This window comes from Miniopterus natalensis, chromosome 19 (genome assembly GCF_054644295.1).
Source record: "Miniopterus natalensis isolate mMinNat1 chromosome 19, mMinNat1.hap1, whole genome shotgun sequence".
Taxonomy (NCBI): domain Eukaryota; kingdom Metazoa; phylum Chordata; class Mammalia; order Chiroptera; family Miniopteridae; genus Miniopterus; species Miniopterus natalensis.
Window position 1 is genome coordinate 33,817,419 of NC_142099.1, and position 14,678 is coordinate 33,832,096.

Sequence of the window (14,678 nt, forward strand, 5' to 3'; positions counted from 1 at the left end):
GCAGATGGTTATGTGCTCGAGGGTAAGTGCTGGAGTTCTGGCTGAGGAACATCAAGGCCCAGAAAGGCAAATAAGCCCTGGTTCCTCCTACCTTAGCTCATGTAATAAAGATGTGCACTCTAGAAAAAAAAAAGAAGAAATGAAACGTTCCAGTTACCCTGGGACTTCTCCCTATTTTTTCACCAACTTCCGTGGGTGTGTGTGTGTGTATCCAACCTGATGCACATACAGTCATATCTTACTTATTGTTGTTTTACTTTGCATTTCCCTAATTCCTTTTGTTCCTATGCTGTTGACTTCCTTTGTGGTCTGTGGGTTCCAGGTTATCAAATGAGCAGAAGTGGGTTGGGGTGGGCGGAGGTCACTTTCAAGCTGCCAAGGGTGTAGTCTGACTCCTGCGTGGGCCTGGAGCTCTCCACGCATTCCTGGCCTCCTTCCCTTCCTAAACGGTTTTGAGCACACTTGCCAGGCCAGATCCAGTACCCTCAGGACTGAAACAAAGTGTGGAGACACAGGGTCACCCTCCCTGCCCAGCCTCACCTGAGCTCTGAAGGCTCTGTGAGGAGCAGCAGAGGGCTCCCTGGGTGCCCATGCTGGTGTGCTATTCTCTAGGTCTTGGGTTGGAGAGTGCCAGTCAGGAGAGCCTTGGGTCAGGGTGCTCTGGCATTTCCAGCTGCATCAACTCCTATGAGGACCTGGGTGTTCCCATGGTGGGGGCTGTCTTTGGAGTCCCAGCATTGCCCCTTCCTGGCACACACCGTGCCCTCCACTTACAGAAGAATATACCACCTGGTCTGTTTGGCTCCTCTGTACTTGACAAACCGATGACTATTTGGAGAAAAGACAAGTTGGAAGGTAAGGGGATGACAGACATAATGGGAAAGAGGGATGGGGAATGGGGTGCAACTGAAGGAGAAAGTTTGAACTCACAGGGCATCCCTTGGCCTTGGGAAAATAGGGAGAAATACCAAGGTGCTGGACTGAACCGAGCACCAGGGGTCACTGCCCCTGCAGACTATGAATCAGGTCAACTGGGATATGGCAACAGCCCATGATTCAAAATGTGACGCCGGGGAATCATCCAGAGCAGTGGGCATGCAGGAGGCATGCCAGTTGCCATTTGAAAGACACACTTCTAGCACATGGGAATGACACTTACCTGAGATCCTTTCCCACTTGAAAAGCATTAAAAAGTCATAATCTGCAAGTCCAGAGGGTGAGCAATCTGACTTACCAACCCCTTTACTTTCTTTTGCAAAGCATTAAAGTCATTAACTTCCAGCAAGCAGGGAAAGCAGCTCCTCTTCTGAAAAGTCTTACTAATCAGCAGCGACAAGACCTTGTCTTTTTGGCAGCACTAAATCATAAAGCGCCACACTGCTGCTAAGTTATGGGGCCATCCTGTCAGAGTGTAAGTTAAGAAAAATGGGAACTCCTGGCATGCCCGCTGCTCAGAAGCCTGTGATAGCTCCACACTCTTGATCAGCTATGATCTTAACCCTGTGGTATGAGTTTCTGCTGCCCTTTCACCATCTTAATCAACTGTGTGTTTTCTACTATCCACTGGATGACATTTTACCCCATCGTCATCTATTCACTCTACTCTTCGTATCTTCCCCTTCCCCTTGCTGGCCCCTCCATTCATCTTGCCCACCTCTTCCCAAGCCTCCCTGTGTGGACTCTGCACTGGTACATAATAGTAGTACTTTTAGTAGCACCCAACATTTGCACATCCCTTAGGCTATCCAACCACACCCTCCACATCTGATTGAAAGTTCAGCTGTTTGAATTTTACCAGACACACTCCTCTTATCTCTTTAGCCACTCCAGCATTGCTTCAGTATTTCTGTGCTGCATCTTTGTTAATCGTATGTGCCCATCTTTGCCTGCACACTTAGAGGTGTGTGCGGGTGCCATGTCTCCCCCCTAAGTTTATTCTTTTCTTCCCATCTCTGCATCTGTGTGCAGATACTCAGGTAGGTGACAGCATGTGACATGTCAGTTGCAAATATTTATCAAGCACTTATGTGCCAGACATTGTGCTAGGTGCCACCTGCATGGGCCTAGTACTTAGACTCTAGTAGGAAAGAGAGACATTCAGCAGCTAAATGAATCATTGTAGGTGAGCAAAGAGCTGGGAAGTACAATGACAGATGCTTTGGGAATATGTGTATATGGGGTGGTTGGAGACCTTTCCCCCAGGAAGTAATGTTAAACTGACACCTATGGGGGTAGGAATTGGGAACTAGGCAGAGTTGGGGAACAAATCATCCTGGCAAAGGGGACAGCAAGTGCCCAGACTGTTGAGTGGGGACAGCACAAGCATTTGGTTATGTGCCAAAAACGGTGCCCAAACCTGACACATTTAGAAGGTCTTTGGGACTGTCTCTTGACCAGCTCCTTTGCTCTTGGAATATCCTGCCTGATAAGAGCGTCTTTGTACCTGGGAGCTTGGCCAGGCCAGTAGTCTGTGCTAATGCGGGTGTGTGGCGAATGCCTATTTTTGTATGCACAGGTTCCTTTGGGCCCTGCTCTATCAGCCTGACCTCCATGGAGACTGAGTGGCTAAGGTCAGTCACGCAGGTGCTGCATGCCTGTGACTGGACCCAACAAAAACCCCGGGCACCAAGGCCTGGGTGAACTTCGTGGTTGGCGATATTTCTTGTGTTGTTACACACGCTGTTGGCAGAAGGAAGCACTGTCCACACAATCCACTGGGGGAGGAGAACTGGGAGCTCATGCCTGGTGCCTCCTGGGCTCTCCCTCTCCTACATGCCTTTCTCTTTTGCTGATTTTAATGTGTATTCTTTCACTGCAACAAACCATAATTGAGGGTATAACAGCTTTTCTGTGAGTTTTTCTAGCAAATCATCAAACCTGGGTGGTCCTGGGGACCTCAACACAGGCAGAACAGAGAGAATAGAGGCTATTGGGGAGGGGAAAGCATGAGGTGAGGGAGGAGATGGAGGAAGGGATTGGATTCTTCAGGGCTTTATAGGTCATGGTCAAGAATGACAGCTCTGTCTGTGGGCTTGATCCCATGTGGTTACTTTATTAATTCTACTCCATGGCCCTAGGTTGCACCCAGCCCCAACTAGATCTCACAAAAGGTACCTACAGAAACTATATGCAAATCGGTAAATTTTCTTGGAGTGGGGTTGGAGGAGCCCAACGGCACATAAAACCTACTGAAGGAGGTGAGCAGTGTCACCTGGGGTGGCTCTACACCAACTACTTCCATATGGCCCACCTTGGGTTTGGAGCAGAGTCACTATCAGTATATGTTGGTAAAGAAACAATGGTGCTTGTTATAAAAGCTAGGGGAAAACAATCCCAGAACTGTTTGCCATACACATACTGAAAATTCAGAGGTGTCCTCACCAATTTGTTTCATTACCAAATGTCCACGGCAACAGAGTAAGTGAAGTTTTTGAGTGGTTGGAGCAATTTATTGGCACACAGGCCTGAGTTATCAAGGTTGAAAATAAATCATCAACTTCAGGCATGGACGTGCACCAAAGTGTTTCTCAAATTTCTGCTTGCTTGGACAAACATGCTGCCTTCTCCAGAGTATGCCTTGAATCTGTAACAGCCAGAGAAAATTTAAAGTAATGGAAGGAGTGCTTATGTAACTCATTTTTAAATCAACAGGGACTATGCTTTAGGTGGTGCAGGAAGCTGGAGGCAGAAGCCTGTGCGAGTTGATAACCATGCTGCAGCCCGGTCTTGCAAGTCGGAGCATCACGGCCGGAGCCCGGGCGGCAGCCTGGGGGAGCTGTGCAATCACACAGCTCTACTGACAGCTTGCGAGCCCAGTGCTGCGATTCTGGGGAACACAGATGCTGTTATATATTTCCAATGACAACAACGTCTCTTCTCTCTGCTCCTAAGACAGAAGGCAGTTTAGTCCAACTCAAGTCTGAATCCTTTTCTAGCTATGTGACCCTGGGCATGCTGCTCAACTCTCTGGGCCGCAGTTCACTCATCTGTTCATTATAATAAGATCTGACCCATAGGGTTCTTTTGAAGACTAAATGAGACAATGTCCATGAAGTAGTTGGGATAGTGCCTGGCATGCATTTAGGGCTCAAATAACAACAAAAACAGAAGGATATTAAGGTTTTTAATAAATCATGAGACATAAAAAGATACTTTGAGGGCTCAATGCTAATCACATGTGCCTTAAGACTGTCATGCTGGGTAAGGATGACCACATGTGCTGAGTTAGACAACAGTGGCTGTCACAGAGTGGCCTGATGAGTCAGCTTTGCTATTTTGGACTAAATGCTTGGGCTGCACTTGGCTTCAGTTAGGTGGAGGTTGCTCTCTGGCCTCCTGAGATGAAGAGAGTAGACATTGGAGGCTGTGCTGATGAGATGACCCTTGAAGCTAAGCTTTGATCATGAAGATGGACTTTCCCGTGTAACTGGAACCAGGCGCAGGCCTTGGCAAGCAAGGTGGGAGGAGCATGAGGGTGCAGTTATCACTTGGGTTTGATGCCTGCTCCTTCACACAAGTGTGAGGCACTGGGCAAGTTAGTCATCTCTCTAAATCTCAGTTCCCTCATCTATAAAAAAGAAAAAGATGTCTGATTTTCAGAATGGCTGTAAGGATAAAATGATGTAACACAATGCATGTAAACACTAGACTGTAGGTGCTTCATAAATATGACAATTATAATCGTACAAGTAAGCAAAGTATAGTCACAACAAAGTGTGAAATGTATTAGTGGTAACTGATACTGGTTTGTGACAAAGCAATCCTGTGACTAAATTAGTTTCCTTCTTAGAAAGAGTGGCAAGATACATACCGGTTAGACTTGAGGCTGGACAAATGAGTGCAGTTCATTCTGGGAAATAGTTTATGGTTTGGATCAAGTCCCTGCCCCAAGTGACATGCTCACCCTTGCCCTGGGAAGATGTGGCCTGGGAGGCAGTTGTGGGACCTAGAACCCAGAGCCGGAGGAGAGCTGTAGGTGAAGCAGAGGTGGGAGAGCCAGGCCAGCGAGGAATGGTTTCAAGGGAGAGTCTGGCGGGTGCTCCTCCTGTCCTGACTCCAGTGGCTTCTGCATCAGAACAGTTTTCTGGGAGAGGAACCCAAGAGGTGATGGTGCAGAACCCAGATGATATGGAGGGATGCTTCTCACAGGGACAAGTTTCCCTTTAGCAGGGAACTTGGATCACATGCCAGAGAATAACATGAATAAACTGTAAAAACATGGGGGCGGGAGTCAGTATTACTGCAGCTGTGCCCACCAGCAACTCACTGAGAATAAAGCACCGCTAAGTGTAGGAAGTTAATAGTGACTAACACCGTCCCACTGTCCCGGGAACCCAGCCTGGGAAGGGGCGGGGACTGGGGCTGAGTGGTAGACATTGCTCAAAAGGTTAACGGTGTGTGGGGGTGTTTAGTTTGGCCCCTTCTTCCCCATCAAGGTGTGTGCATGCACAGGAGAAATTCCCAAGTTTGTTCCCATCTGTACTCCTGCAGGAAACAAAGCCTATGGCCGCATCTGGTGCTTGCTGATCTGATGCAGCGGTTGTCACATGGGGCTGACTGTGTCCTCTCAGGGGACATCTGGCAACGTCTGGAGACATATTTGTTGCCACTTTCTTGGGGGGTGGCATTCCACTGGAATCTGGTGGGTAGAGATCAGGGATGCAGGAACACCCTACAGTGCACGGGACAACCCCCAACAAAGAAGTATCCAGCCCAAACACCCACAGTGCTGACCCTGAGAAGCCCTAGTCAGAGCAGGGCAGAATGGGGAAGGCTCATGGCTGGGCTGTGATCCCTCTTGGTGGTCCTATACAGAAGGGGGGTGAGCAGAAGGCAAAACATTTGGGGGTGGGAATGAGCCCAAAGGGAACCTCAGACTAACCTCCCGAGGTAGATGGAAGGATAAGGAGAGTTTTTTATTCCCAGTCAACTCTTACTTAAAAATCAATTTCCTTAAGCACATAATTATATGTTTATTTCCCTGAGGAACTCTTGAGGTAGAGGAGACCTGCTTAAAATATGGGGATGGAGGCTGCATGTAGGGCTTTAATGATGGAGGCTAAGGAAGAAGGCAGGTCAGAATGCTCTCCTGCAGTGCAGAAGATATGGGGAGGGTGGAGCAAGGTAGGAACAGAGGACAGAAAGTGTGAGGATCTGCTGTAGGACCTCAGCAGGTCAGGATCAGAGCAGACGTGAACTCAGGGGTGCAGTGGCAAGCCTCCCACCTGTCTTCACATCCTGATAACGGAGGGAAGGCATGCAGGAAGTGGGCAATTTTACACCCTTCCTGCCTTTACGTGGTATCTTCCTTTGGAAGATACTCTGGTTTGCATTAGGAAACAGAATGAGCCATGCTGTTGAGGGAGGGGCAGGTGAGAGCAGGCAGGGTGGAGGAAATTTTGATAAGAGGCATGTAAGGGTTTCAGTGCATCCTCTCTACATACTATTTCCCACTCCTCTGTTGCAGCATGAATGCCTGGAATCGTGGGTTCTCGTCTTTGGGAGATATTTTCGCCCTGGTAGGCTAGGTGGGGACCAAGTGATTACTCAGATTTGACACACAGAGGAAAGGTGTGTGTCTGTGTATCTTACAGCCTCTCTCTTGCCCCTAGATTGGCAAGACTCTGGCTAATATGCCTTTTGTGTAAGAGAGGACTGGGTGGGGGTTGAGTTGGGTGGGCAGCAGTGGAAGGGAGAAAGATGTAGTGAGGAGCTGGCGGCTTTGGCCTGGCTCTGGCTTAGGCTACAAGGGGTTAGGGGGCTCTTGTTTCCTTCCTCTGTGTTTCCACTGAATCTGGAATGCATGTCTGCCATAGTCCCCATTACATGTGGTTGGACTCTGCCCACCTCCTTTAGGAGGCTGGGAGTCATCTTTCAGGTGGGTACCCTCTGCATCTAACAAAGCCTGGTACACACACACATTCAGCACAAATTTCATGATGAATTTCTACCTTATCCAGCATGGCCTGCCACAGCAGAAGAGAGGACAGGACTTCAGGTAGAAGTTATAGCAAAAAGAGTCTATTTGACTAGTCTATTCCATTTAGCCTATCTCTCAAAGCTGAAAGTGTGGTGGTGGTGCTGGCAGAATGGAATCTAATGGGGAAGTGAAAGTAACGTCTGAGAAACATGGCCATGATCTGCACGTTAAATGAATCCTTCATTTAATCATGGAACATCCTCTCTGCGTAACTGCCCAGACTAGCTCAGTTCCAGCATTCCTTGGCCTGGGGTTGTGGGGCAGCAGAATGGGCTGAAGGCCACGGGTGAGCTGAGCACCCTGAGGCTGGTGAGAGGAACACAGCCCTTGAGAGATGAGCACAACATCCAGGCCTCCTCTGTCCTGAGAGGGCCAAGGGAATGACACACGAGGGGCACGTGGGCCTAGACAGAGGGGCTGCATCCATATGGGCCTCCTGGCCTGAGCATCAGGGACCCTGGACTTTGGGGGATTTGTGTCCTTTCCACTGACCAGCTCTCCAGAAGACATATCTCACATGTCCTCAGATAACAGGTACATAGAGTTTCAGCATCTTTAGGAGCTTTAGGATGTGTGTTGTAGTCCTGGTCCATCCTTCCACTTTCTAGAAGTGTAACCTTGAAACTCTGAGCATTAGCCACCTCATCCAAAGTGCCTTTCCAGTATCACAGGGCCACTGTGAGGCTCAAGTAAGTTGATGTGTAGGAGTGCTTTGTAAACTTACAACTTTGTAAGTTGATGTGTAAAGTGCTATGCAACATGAGCTGGTTCTTGTAAAGTTATTTATTCAAGGAAGCGGAAGAGGGGCCCCCACATCAATGCAGCTCCAGCCATCCCTTCAATCAGAGCCTGCCAGCAGGGAAGGGCGACTTCAGTCTCTTGAGGCAGCTGGGAGCTGAGGGCTTTAGACCACTTGCACATCTCTGGCCCCATCTAACACCCTGCACAGGGCAGTGAGGCCTGGCTGAAGGGTGCTGAAGCCCCTTATTTAGTTCGTTGGTAGAACTGGAAGACTGCTTTCTCCTGCTCATGCGTCTCGATTGAGCCGGGTCGAAGCCGCCGGATTTCAGCGATGGCATCTCCTGCAGCCAGGCCCTGCTCCTTCACCAGGTAACAGGCCAGCATGGTGCCAGTGCGGCCAAAGCCCAGGGCACAGTGCACTCCCACAGCCTGTGAAGGGGGAGCTTGATGGGGTGGAGCCTGGTGCAGTCCCAACACTCCCCTGCCCCTCACTTAGGCCTGTCTCTTTTCCCTCTAGCTGCTTCTTCTGGGTCAGGCCCAGGACTCTGCACACCTCTCTCAGGGGCAGGAAGTGACATTAAATTCAGGGAGCGCTGTCCTGTACCCACCAACCAGCAGCAAAGTGGCTGGTGGAAGGTCTGGGTTCCTGGTTTGCCTTCCCACAACCATCTATCTACCTGCGCCGTCCAGTGTAGAAGGCACTGGCCTCATACTACTTGAGGACCTGAAATGCTGCTAGTCCAAATGGAGATGTGATGTAAAATGCAACCAGTTGTGAAGATGTAGTACAAAAAACAAGGAAAATATCTCAACTAAGAATTTATTTTATATTGATTTTACGTTGCAGTAATATTTTTGACTTCCTGGGTTAAATGATATTATCAAGATGCATTTCTCCTGTTTCTTTGTTATCTTTTAAAATGTGGCTGCTAGGAACTTTAAAATGATATGTGGCTCCATTATATTTGGACGAAGCACTGCTATGGAGACTGTTCAACAGCCTCCGCCTTCGACCCCCGCCCTTCCTCCTCCCCAGCTCTCCACGGATCCGGTCCTTCCTTCCCTCTCCACTCGCGGGTTGGGAGGCTGGGTCCTCCTCGCTCCTCCCCTCCCCACGCTTTAGGGTCCAGGCCCCCCACCCCCCGGCTCTCCCCCTGTACTCCCGCCCCTCACGCCCCCAGCGCCGGTGCCCCGCGGACCCCGCCAGGGCCCCTCGCCCGCTGACCTCTCCCCGGGCGTTCGCCTCGTCCACGATCTGCACGAAGCGGTCGATCTGTTCGGGGGCCGGCGGGCAGAAGTCGGGGATGCGCAGGCGGTGCAGCGTGAGGTCGGGGCAGCTGTCCCCGTGCGGGGGCCCGCGCTCCGTCAGGGACACCAGGTGCCGCACGCCCTGGTCCAGCAGGAACTGGTAGTGGGCGGGGAGCCGGGGCAGCGCCAGCCCCGCCAGCCGGCCGGGCAACACCCACGAGAAGTTGGGGGGCTGCACGCCCATGGCCGAGCGAGGGCCCAGGGCCGGGGTCACCGGGAGAGGCTCCGCCCACTGGTCCGGTCGGGTAACCCCCACCGGCCCCGCGCCGGCGCCGCCCGGAATCGCGCAGTCTCCGACCGGCGGCGGAAGACCCCCCTCTCGGCCGCGGGGATTGGCCCAGCCGCACGGGGGGCGGTGCTAAAACGTCTCCCTGAGTAACGATAGGCTCACCTGCCCCGCCCCGCCCAGCCGGGCCCTCGCTGATTGGCTGGATAGTCAACCACCGGCGGGATTACGGCGGCTCGGAGATGGGAGCAAAGCAAACAGCCTCGGAGCAAACCCTGGAACGAATTAGGGATTATTTTCTATGGATGAAGCCACGCGGGGCCGGGCTCTGCTGCTGCCTGGCGGCCGGTGGGAGTTACTGCATCACCCGCCAACTGCCGCCGTCGCCCGAGCGCTGGGCCGCCTCGGATGCCCAGGGGCTGAGATGGCAAATCTACCTACGCCTTGGAGGCGCCTCTCCTCCGCAGTGGCCGCGACCGGTCACGACGCAGTGAGTTTCTGAACACGTCCAGTAAGGAGGAGTCACTACAGTACCGGGGACTGTTCTTGGTTTTCTGTTGCTTGGATTATTAAAAGTACTGGGTTGTCATCGGGTGCCCTGGAATTTAAAAATTAACAAACTGAGCATTTACTATATGCCAGATACTAGTCTAAGCACTTTACAAGTGCTAACTCATTTAATTGCCACAATAATCTTAAGAGGTAATCTAATGAACAGTTTTACAGATGAAAAAATCGAGGCTTGGCAGACGCCCAGGAGCTTGACAGGATGCTGAAGGCCTGGGCACCCGAAGCCAGGTGTCCCGGCTCCGCAGCCTTCAGCAGCGCAGGGCTGCTCCTGAAGTCACCCCAAAGGTTACTGCCGGCCTCTTCCTATAACCGTCCTCACGCCCCCAAACGTCCTGTGGGTTAAAAGGTTCAGAATTTCTTAATTTCCCTTGGTATTTCATGATTTCCAGGACCTCCGGGCGCCCCTCCCGGGGGAGGGTGGAGCTCGCTGCTGCCGGTCATGGAAGGCGCCCTGGGTCTGAACACAGTGTCTCAGCTGTGGCCCGACCATCTGTATCCTCGTTTGAGCGACGTGCTTCTAGTGATACAGACGAATCATACTTATGAAAACAGTTGAGTTTGCTTATGTACCAGGCCCTGCGCCAAGTGCTTTCTGGAAGAACCGCATGTGGAAAATATTTTTGTACCCCTGTGTATGTGAGTAATCCAAGGCTTAGTGAAGCTGGTTAACTTGGCCAGTGACACACAACTAGCCGGGCTGGTTGAGCCAAGGTCTCTTTCATTCCAAACCTAGGGCTCTTAGCCCTGAAGATGTACTTCCCTGCCTCTGTCCTCACCTACCCGGCTCACACATTTGACCGTTTAAAGGTCTGGCTCCAGCCCAGCTGGGCGTGGCTCAGCGGTTGAGCATCCACCTAGCATCCAGGAGATCATGGTTCAATTCCTGGTCAGGGCACACGTCCAGGTTGCAGGCGCGATCCCCCATTGGGGGTGTGCAGGAGGCAGCTGATCAATGACTCTCATCATTGATGTTCCTTTCTCTCTTATTCTTCCTTCCTCTCTCTGAAATCAATAAAGACATATTTAAAAAAAACAACACCGAACTCCTTTAAAAAAATGAAAAATAAAATAAAGCTCTGTTTCCAGCAAAATGAACAGGAATTTCTCCTTCCTCCAAGTTCAAAGCCTGCTCTGACCCTGTGGGAAGTGCACTTTACTTACCCAGACAGTGCTGAAGCATTGCCTTCACCTGTTCTCTCCAGGTTCTAGGAGCTGCCAAACCTACCCTTTTATCCCAGTGTGTGCATTCACAGCCCTGGTTAAGCCCTTCCCCTCTGCACTCTCATTTCCCACACAGCTCCATATCAATCTTTCTAGCTTATCCCAATTCGTTCCTTTCCCTCCTTGTCTGCTGTGCCTCCCAGCCACCAGTCTCTCTCACGCCCCCAGGGTTTCTGGTTGCCCTGCCTCTGCAGACAAGAATCCAGCACTTAACCCTTTCAAGCTGAATTTGTCTTAGTTTCTTTGCCTTGCTTTCCATTCTGTGCTCCTTCCACTCATCAGGGGAAAGCTTCCCACATCTTTCCCCACCACCCTATGCCCCTTCCTTTCCTCCTTGGGAACCAGCTCAAACCCCATCTTCTCCAGAGGGAAGATATTTCTGGGGGGGAGGGGGAGATGCTCTTCTCCTCTGAGCCCCCAACAGTGATTGCCCCCATGGGTGGATCTCTGCAGGTGTAGAAGTGCATCCTTCCATGCACCTGGGCCTCCTTCTGGAAAGGCCAGTGGCTCCCTTTGTAGGAATTCTTCTCCCTTCTCCACTGCTCTGCCTCTCCTTTCCAACAGACCCTGGGAGAAAGGGTCCAGGGTCTCTGCCTTGAGCTGTGTCCCATTGTCGAGGATGCTATTTAATTTTTTTGTTCTTGGACCCAGGGAGCCTCTAAGTAAAAGGAAAAGTCCTCTCTGATGATGGTTTCCTGGCTAGGACCCATGCAACTTAACAATTTCAGCACTCTGCACATGCTGCGCATCCCCCCCCCCCCCGCAGCCCCTCTCCTGCAGTACTGACCTTTTCCTTTCTCCTCTGTAAAGTGTTTACAGAGGAAGATTTAGGCTCTTTCTGTACTCCTATCTCACCTTAAATAAATAGGGGATCCCAGTATGGCAGTTATGTTATTGGATCGGTGTTGCCTATTTGTGTAGGAGCCAAGGTGTCATCATTCCATCTTTGAATTCCATGCATCTAATATGGAGCCTCATACACAGTGCTCAAAAATGCTAAAGGAACCAATGACTTAAAAAATAAGTAGAATGCATAGGCAAGACTGTGAATGTACATTTCTGGGAGTGTGTGTGAGTTTCCAGGACTGTGATAATGTGTGTTTGTGTCCATTTATTTACTTATTTCCCATCCCCCCACCTCCTCCCTTTGGGAACCAGCAACTTGTTTTCTGTTTCTTTGGGCCTGTGTGTCCCTTTTTAATTGCATGAGTTTGGGGACTATGTTGCGTACTGTGTAGCACCTTCTTGAGGTGTACTTTTTATGTCTGTGCTTTTAAGGAAAGAGTAAGGATCTTACTGTGTCAGTAAGATCCTGGCTAAGTCTAATTACTATTTTTGTCAAAAGGGATAAGTAAGCTTGCTCTTCATAGAGCTCTGCTTCTGTTGTGTGCAGGTGTGGTGCATGTGTCCATGGGTATGTGAGTGTGTGATGTGAGTGTGTTGAGGAAGACATATTCCTGGAGTAAATCTGTTGTCCCTGATGGTGGGCTGAGTGATAAGCTAATGTCTCTGACTTCAAGGAATGTACAATATACTTGGGGGGAATTTCAATTCAAATGTAATTTTTCTCATAACACAGAATAAAGTGCTAAATTACTCATAAAAGACAATCGGATAATATTTATTAATTGTGCAGTAAAACTAACAAGTGTAAAAGAGGTCAGTGGGGGAAGATATGAGCTTGGGTTAGAACCACCCAAAAAATCTTATAAAAACAGTGGGGTCTTCCTTCCATTTTGTTCTCTGTCCATTGTAAAATATTGGAAATAACTGTCATTGAAAAGCTCACCAGAACAGTTTTAGGGCATTCTAGCTGCCCTTTCCCCAGCTAATAAGAATGTTTTGACCTAGTGCCTTTTCATGTTGAGGCCCCAGTACCATGAGGGCTTGATGCCAGTGGCAGTTAGAGGTGAAGCCAGAGTCGGAGAGTTCCTTCCTCCAGGTAGGAGCTCTGCCTGTGTCCCATTAAAGGCAAGGGTTGCTTGGGTTGAGTTCCTGTGACTCTTGGACTGTAGTCAGAATTCTCAGTGTCTTAAATATTCTGATCTTTTGTCTAAACACATTACACATTTGGGACCCGATATTCTGGAAATTGGACTTAAGAAGGGATGTTGTGGTGGGCCATTTGTTGTGAGGATACTCAAGGAACCTTATGAAGAGATCCATGTAGTGAGGAGCTGAGGCTTATACCAGTATCATGTAAGGGAGCTAGCTATTTTGGAAGTAGATCCTTCAGCCCCATCAAGACTTTAGATGACCTGCCCAATATCTTGACAATAACCTCATGGATTCCCTGAACCAGAACCATCCAGCTAAGCCCCTCTTAAATTTCTTACCCACAGAAACTGTGAGATAGTAAATATTTATTATTTTGAGCTATCAAATTTTGGGGTAATTTTTAATGCAGCCGTAAGTAACTAATACAGGTGGGAATATTCACCATAAAATGAAAGAAGAGAAATAATTTCTAAAAAAATAAAAAAGTGAAATAAAATTAAGTTTATTTTTGAAAGAAAAAGTTATACTATAAGCAATTGTGTTATAGGTGTGTATGTGTGTGTTGGGGATGGGGTGTTGTGCAAGGTCAATGCAAACTTTCCACATTTAGAGAAACATGCTGTGTAGAGGAACCAAGCAGAATAGTGTGTGTGTGGTTTTGTGTGTGTATGGTGTTGGAGGTGTGGAAGTTTTATGTAGTATTCATATAATTAGGGATGATATACAGATTATTTAATAACTGGCCGAGGCACAGGAGACAATTAGAATGGACCCTCTGCCAATCAGCACCTTTACCTATAAACGATTAGTGAAGCGGTTCTGCTGTCTGCTGGCTGCTCCTCAGTGTGGAGTGCAGAGGCTCTGACATGATCTGGGTGTGGCTAGATTACTTTGGGTATTTTAATAAAAGTCCTTCCACAAGGTGGCACTGATAGCTTTCCCTTGTCTGTCCTTTTCTGCCTTTTTGAAAACTTTGTAATTTGTATACTGTTACAGAATATGCCACGACTGAGACCTCATAGTTTACCAGTTGACTTCTTGTACTTCTGACAACTCTATTGCCTTCGGGCACTTACAGTTATGCTTTTCCTTTAGACCATTCAAGGACATTGAGACTTTATGCTGGGATATCGGGGCGGTGCTATGATTAGAGGATTTGGGGATGGGGAAGGAGCTGGGGGCTAGGCTTTAGTTCTTGCAAAACTGTATAACGAAGGCAGGTGAGAGAAGAATCAGAAAAGAGGGAGCACTCAGTTAGGTAAGAGTCACCTTCGTGATGCAGACTGTTGGAAGAGCTCCCTCACTTCTACTGCTCATGCTGCTACAAACTTTGATTTGCCTTGGATCTGAAAGGAAGAGATTACTGGAAATCTTTGCATTGCAGTTTTCACAGCATAAATGTCAAAATTGGAAGAAACCTCAGGAGGTCCCCTGGTTTTACTTCTCCATCTCTAGGTGAGGAAACTAATGGTCACTCAGTTGGTCCAGACTAGGACTCAATCCATTCTGTCAGACATCACTGGGTCACTAAACTATGTGACCAAGTAACGTAAACTTTCTAAGCCTTAGTCTCTTCATCTATAAAATATAGATGTCTATAATGACATAGGTTATTAAGGATAGAGTTACATGAGC

The 14,678-nt window shown here is 49.1% G+C and overlaps 1 protein-coding gene across 1 annotated transcript; it reads right to left on the minus strand.

The window, feature by feature from the left end:
- Positions 1-7,744: 7,744 nt before the first annotated feature.
- On the minus strand, positions 7,745-9,266 carry DUSP23 (dual specificity phosphatase 23). Its single transcript, XM_087828231.1, has 2 exons — positions 8,946-9,266; positions 7,745-8,149 (listed from the first exon to the last, which is right to left on the minus strand). The coding sequence occupies exons 1-2, from the start codon at positions 9,210-9,212 to the stop codon at positions 7,964-7,966; spliced, it is 453 nt and encodes a 150-aa protein (XP_087684357.1). The 5' UTR covers positions 9,213-9,266; the 3' UTR covers positions 7,745-7,963.
- Positions 9,267-14,678: the final 5,412 nt, after the last annotated feature.

Coding starts and splice junctions, on each gene's coding strand:
- DUSP23 (XM_087828231.1), bottom strand. CDS start 9,212: ATGGGCGTGCAGCCCCCCAACTTCTCGTGGGTGTTGCCCGGCCGGCTG. Junction 8,150..8,945: donor AGGCGAACGCCCGGGGAGAG/GTCAGCGGGCGA, acceptor CCCCCTTCACAG/GCTGTGGGAGTGCACTGTGC.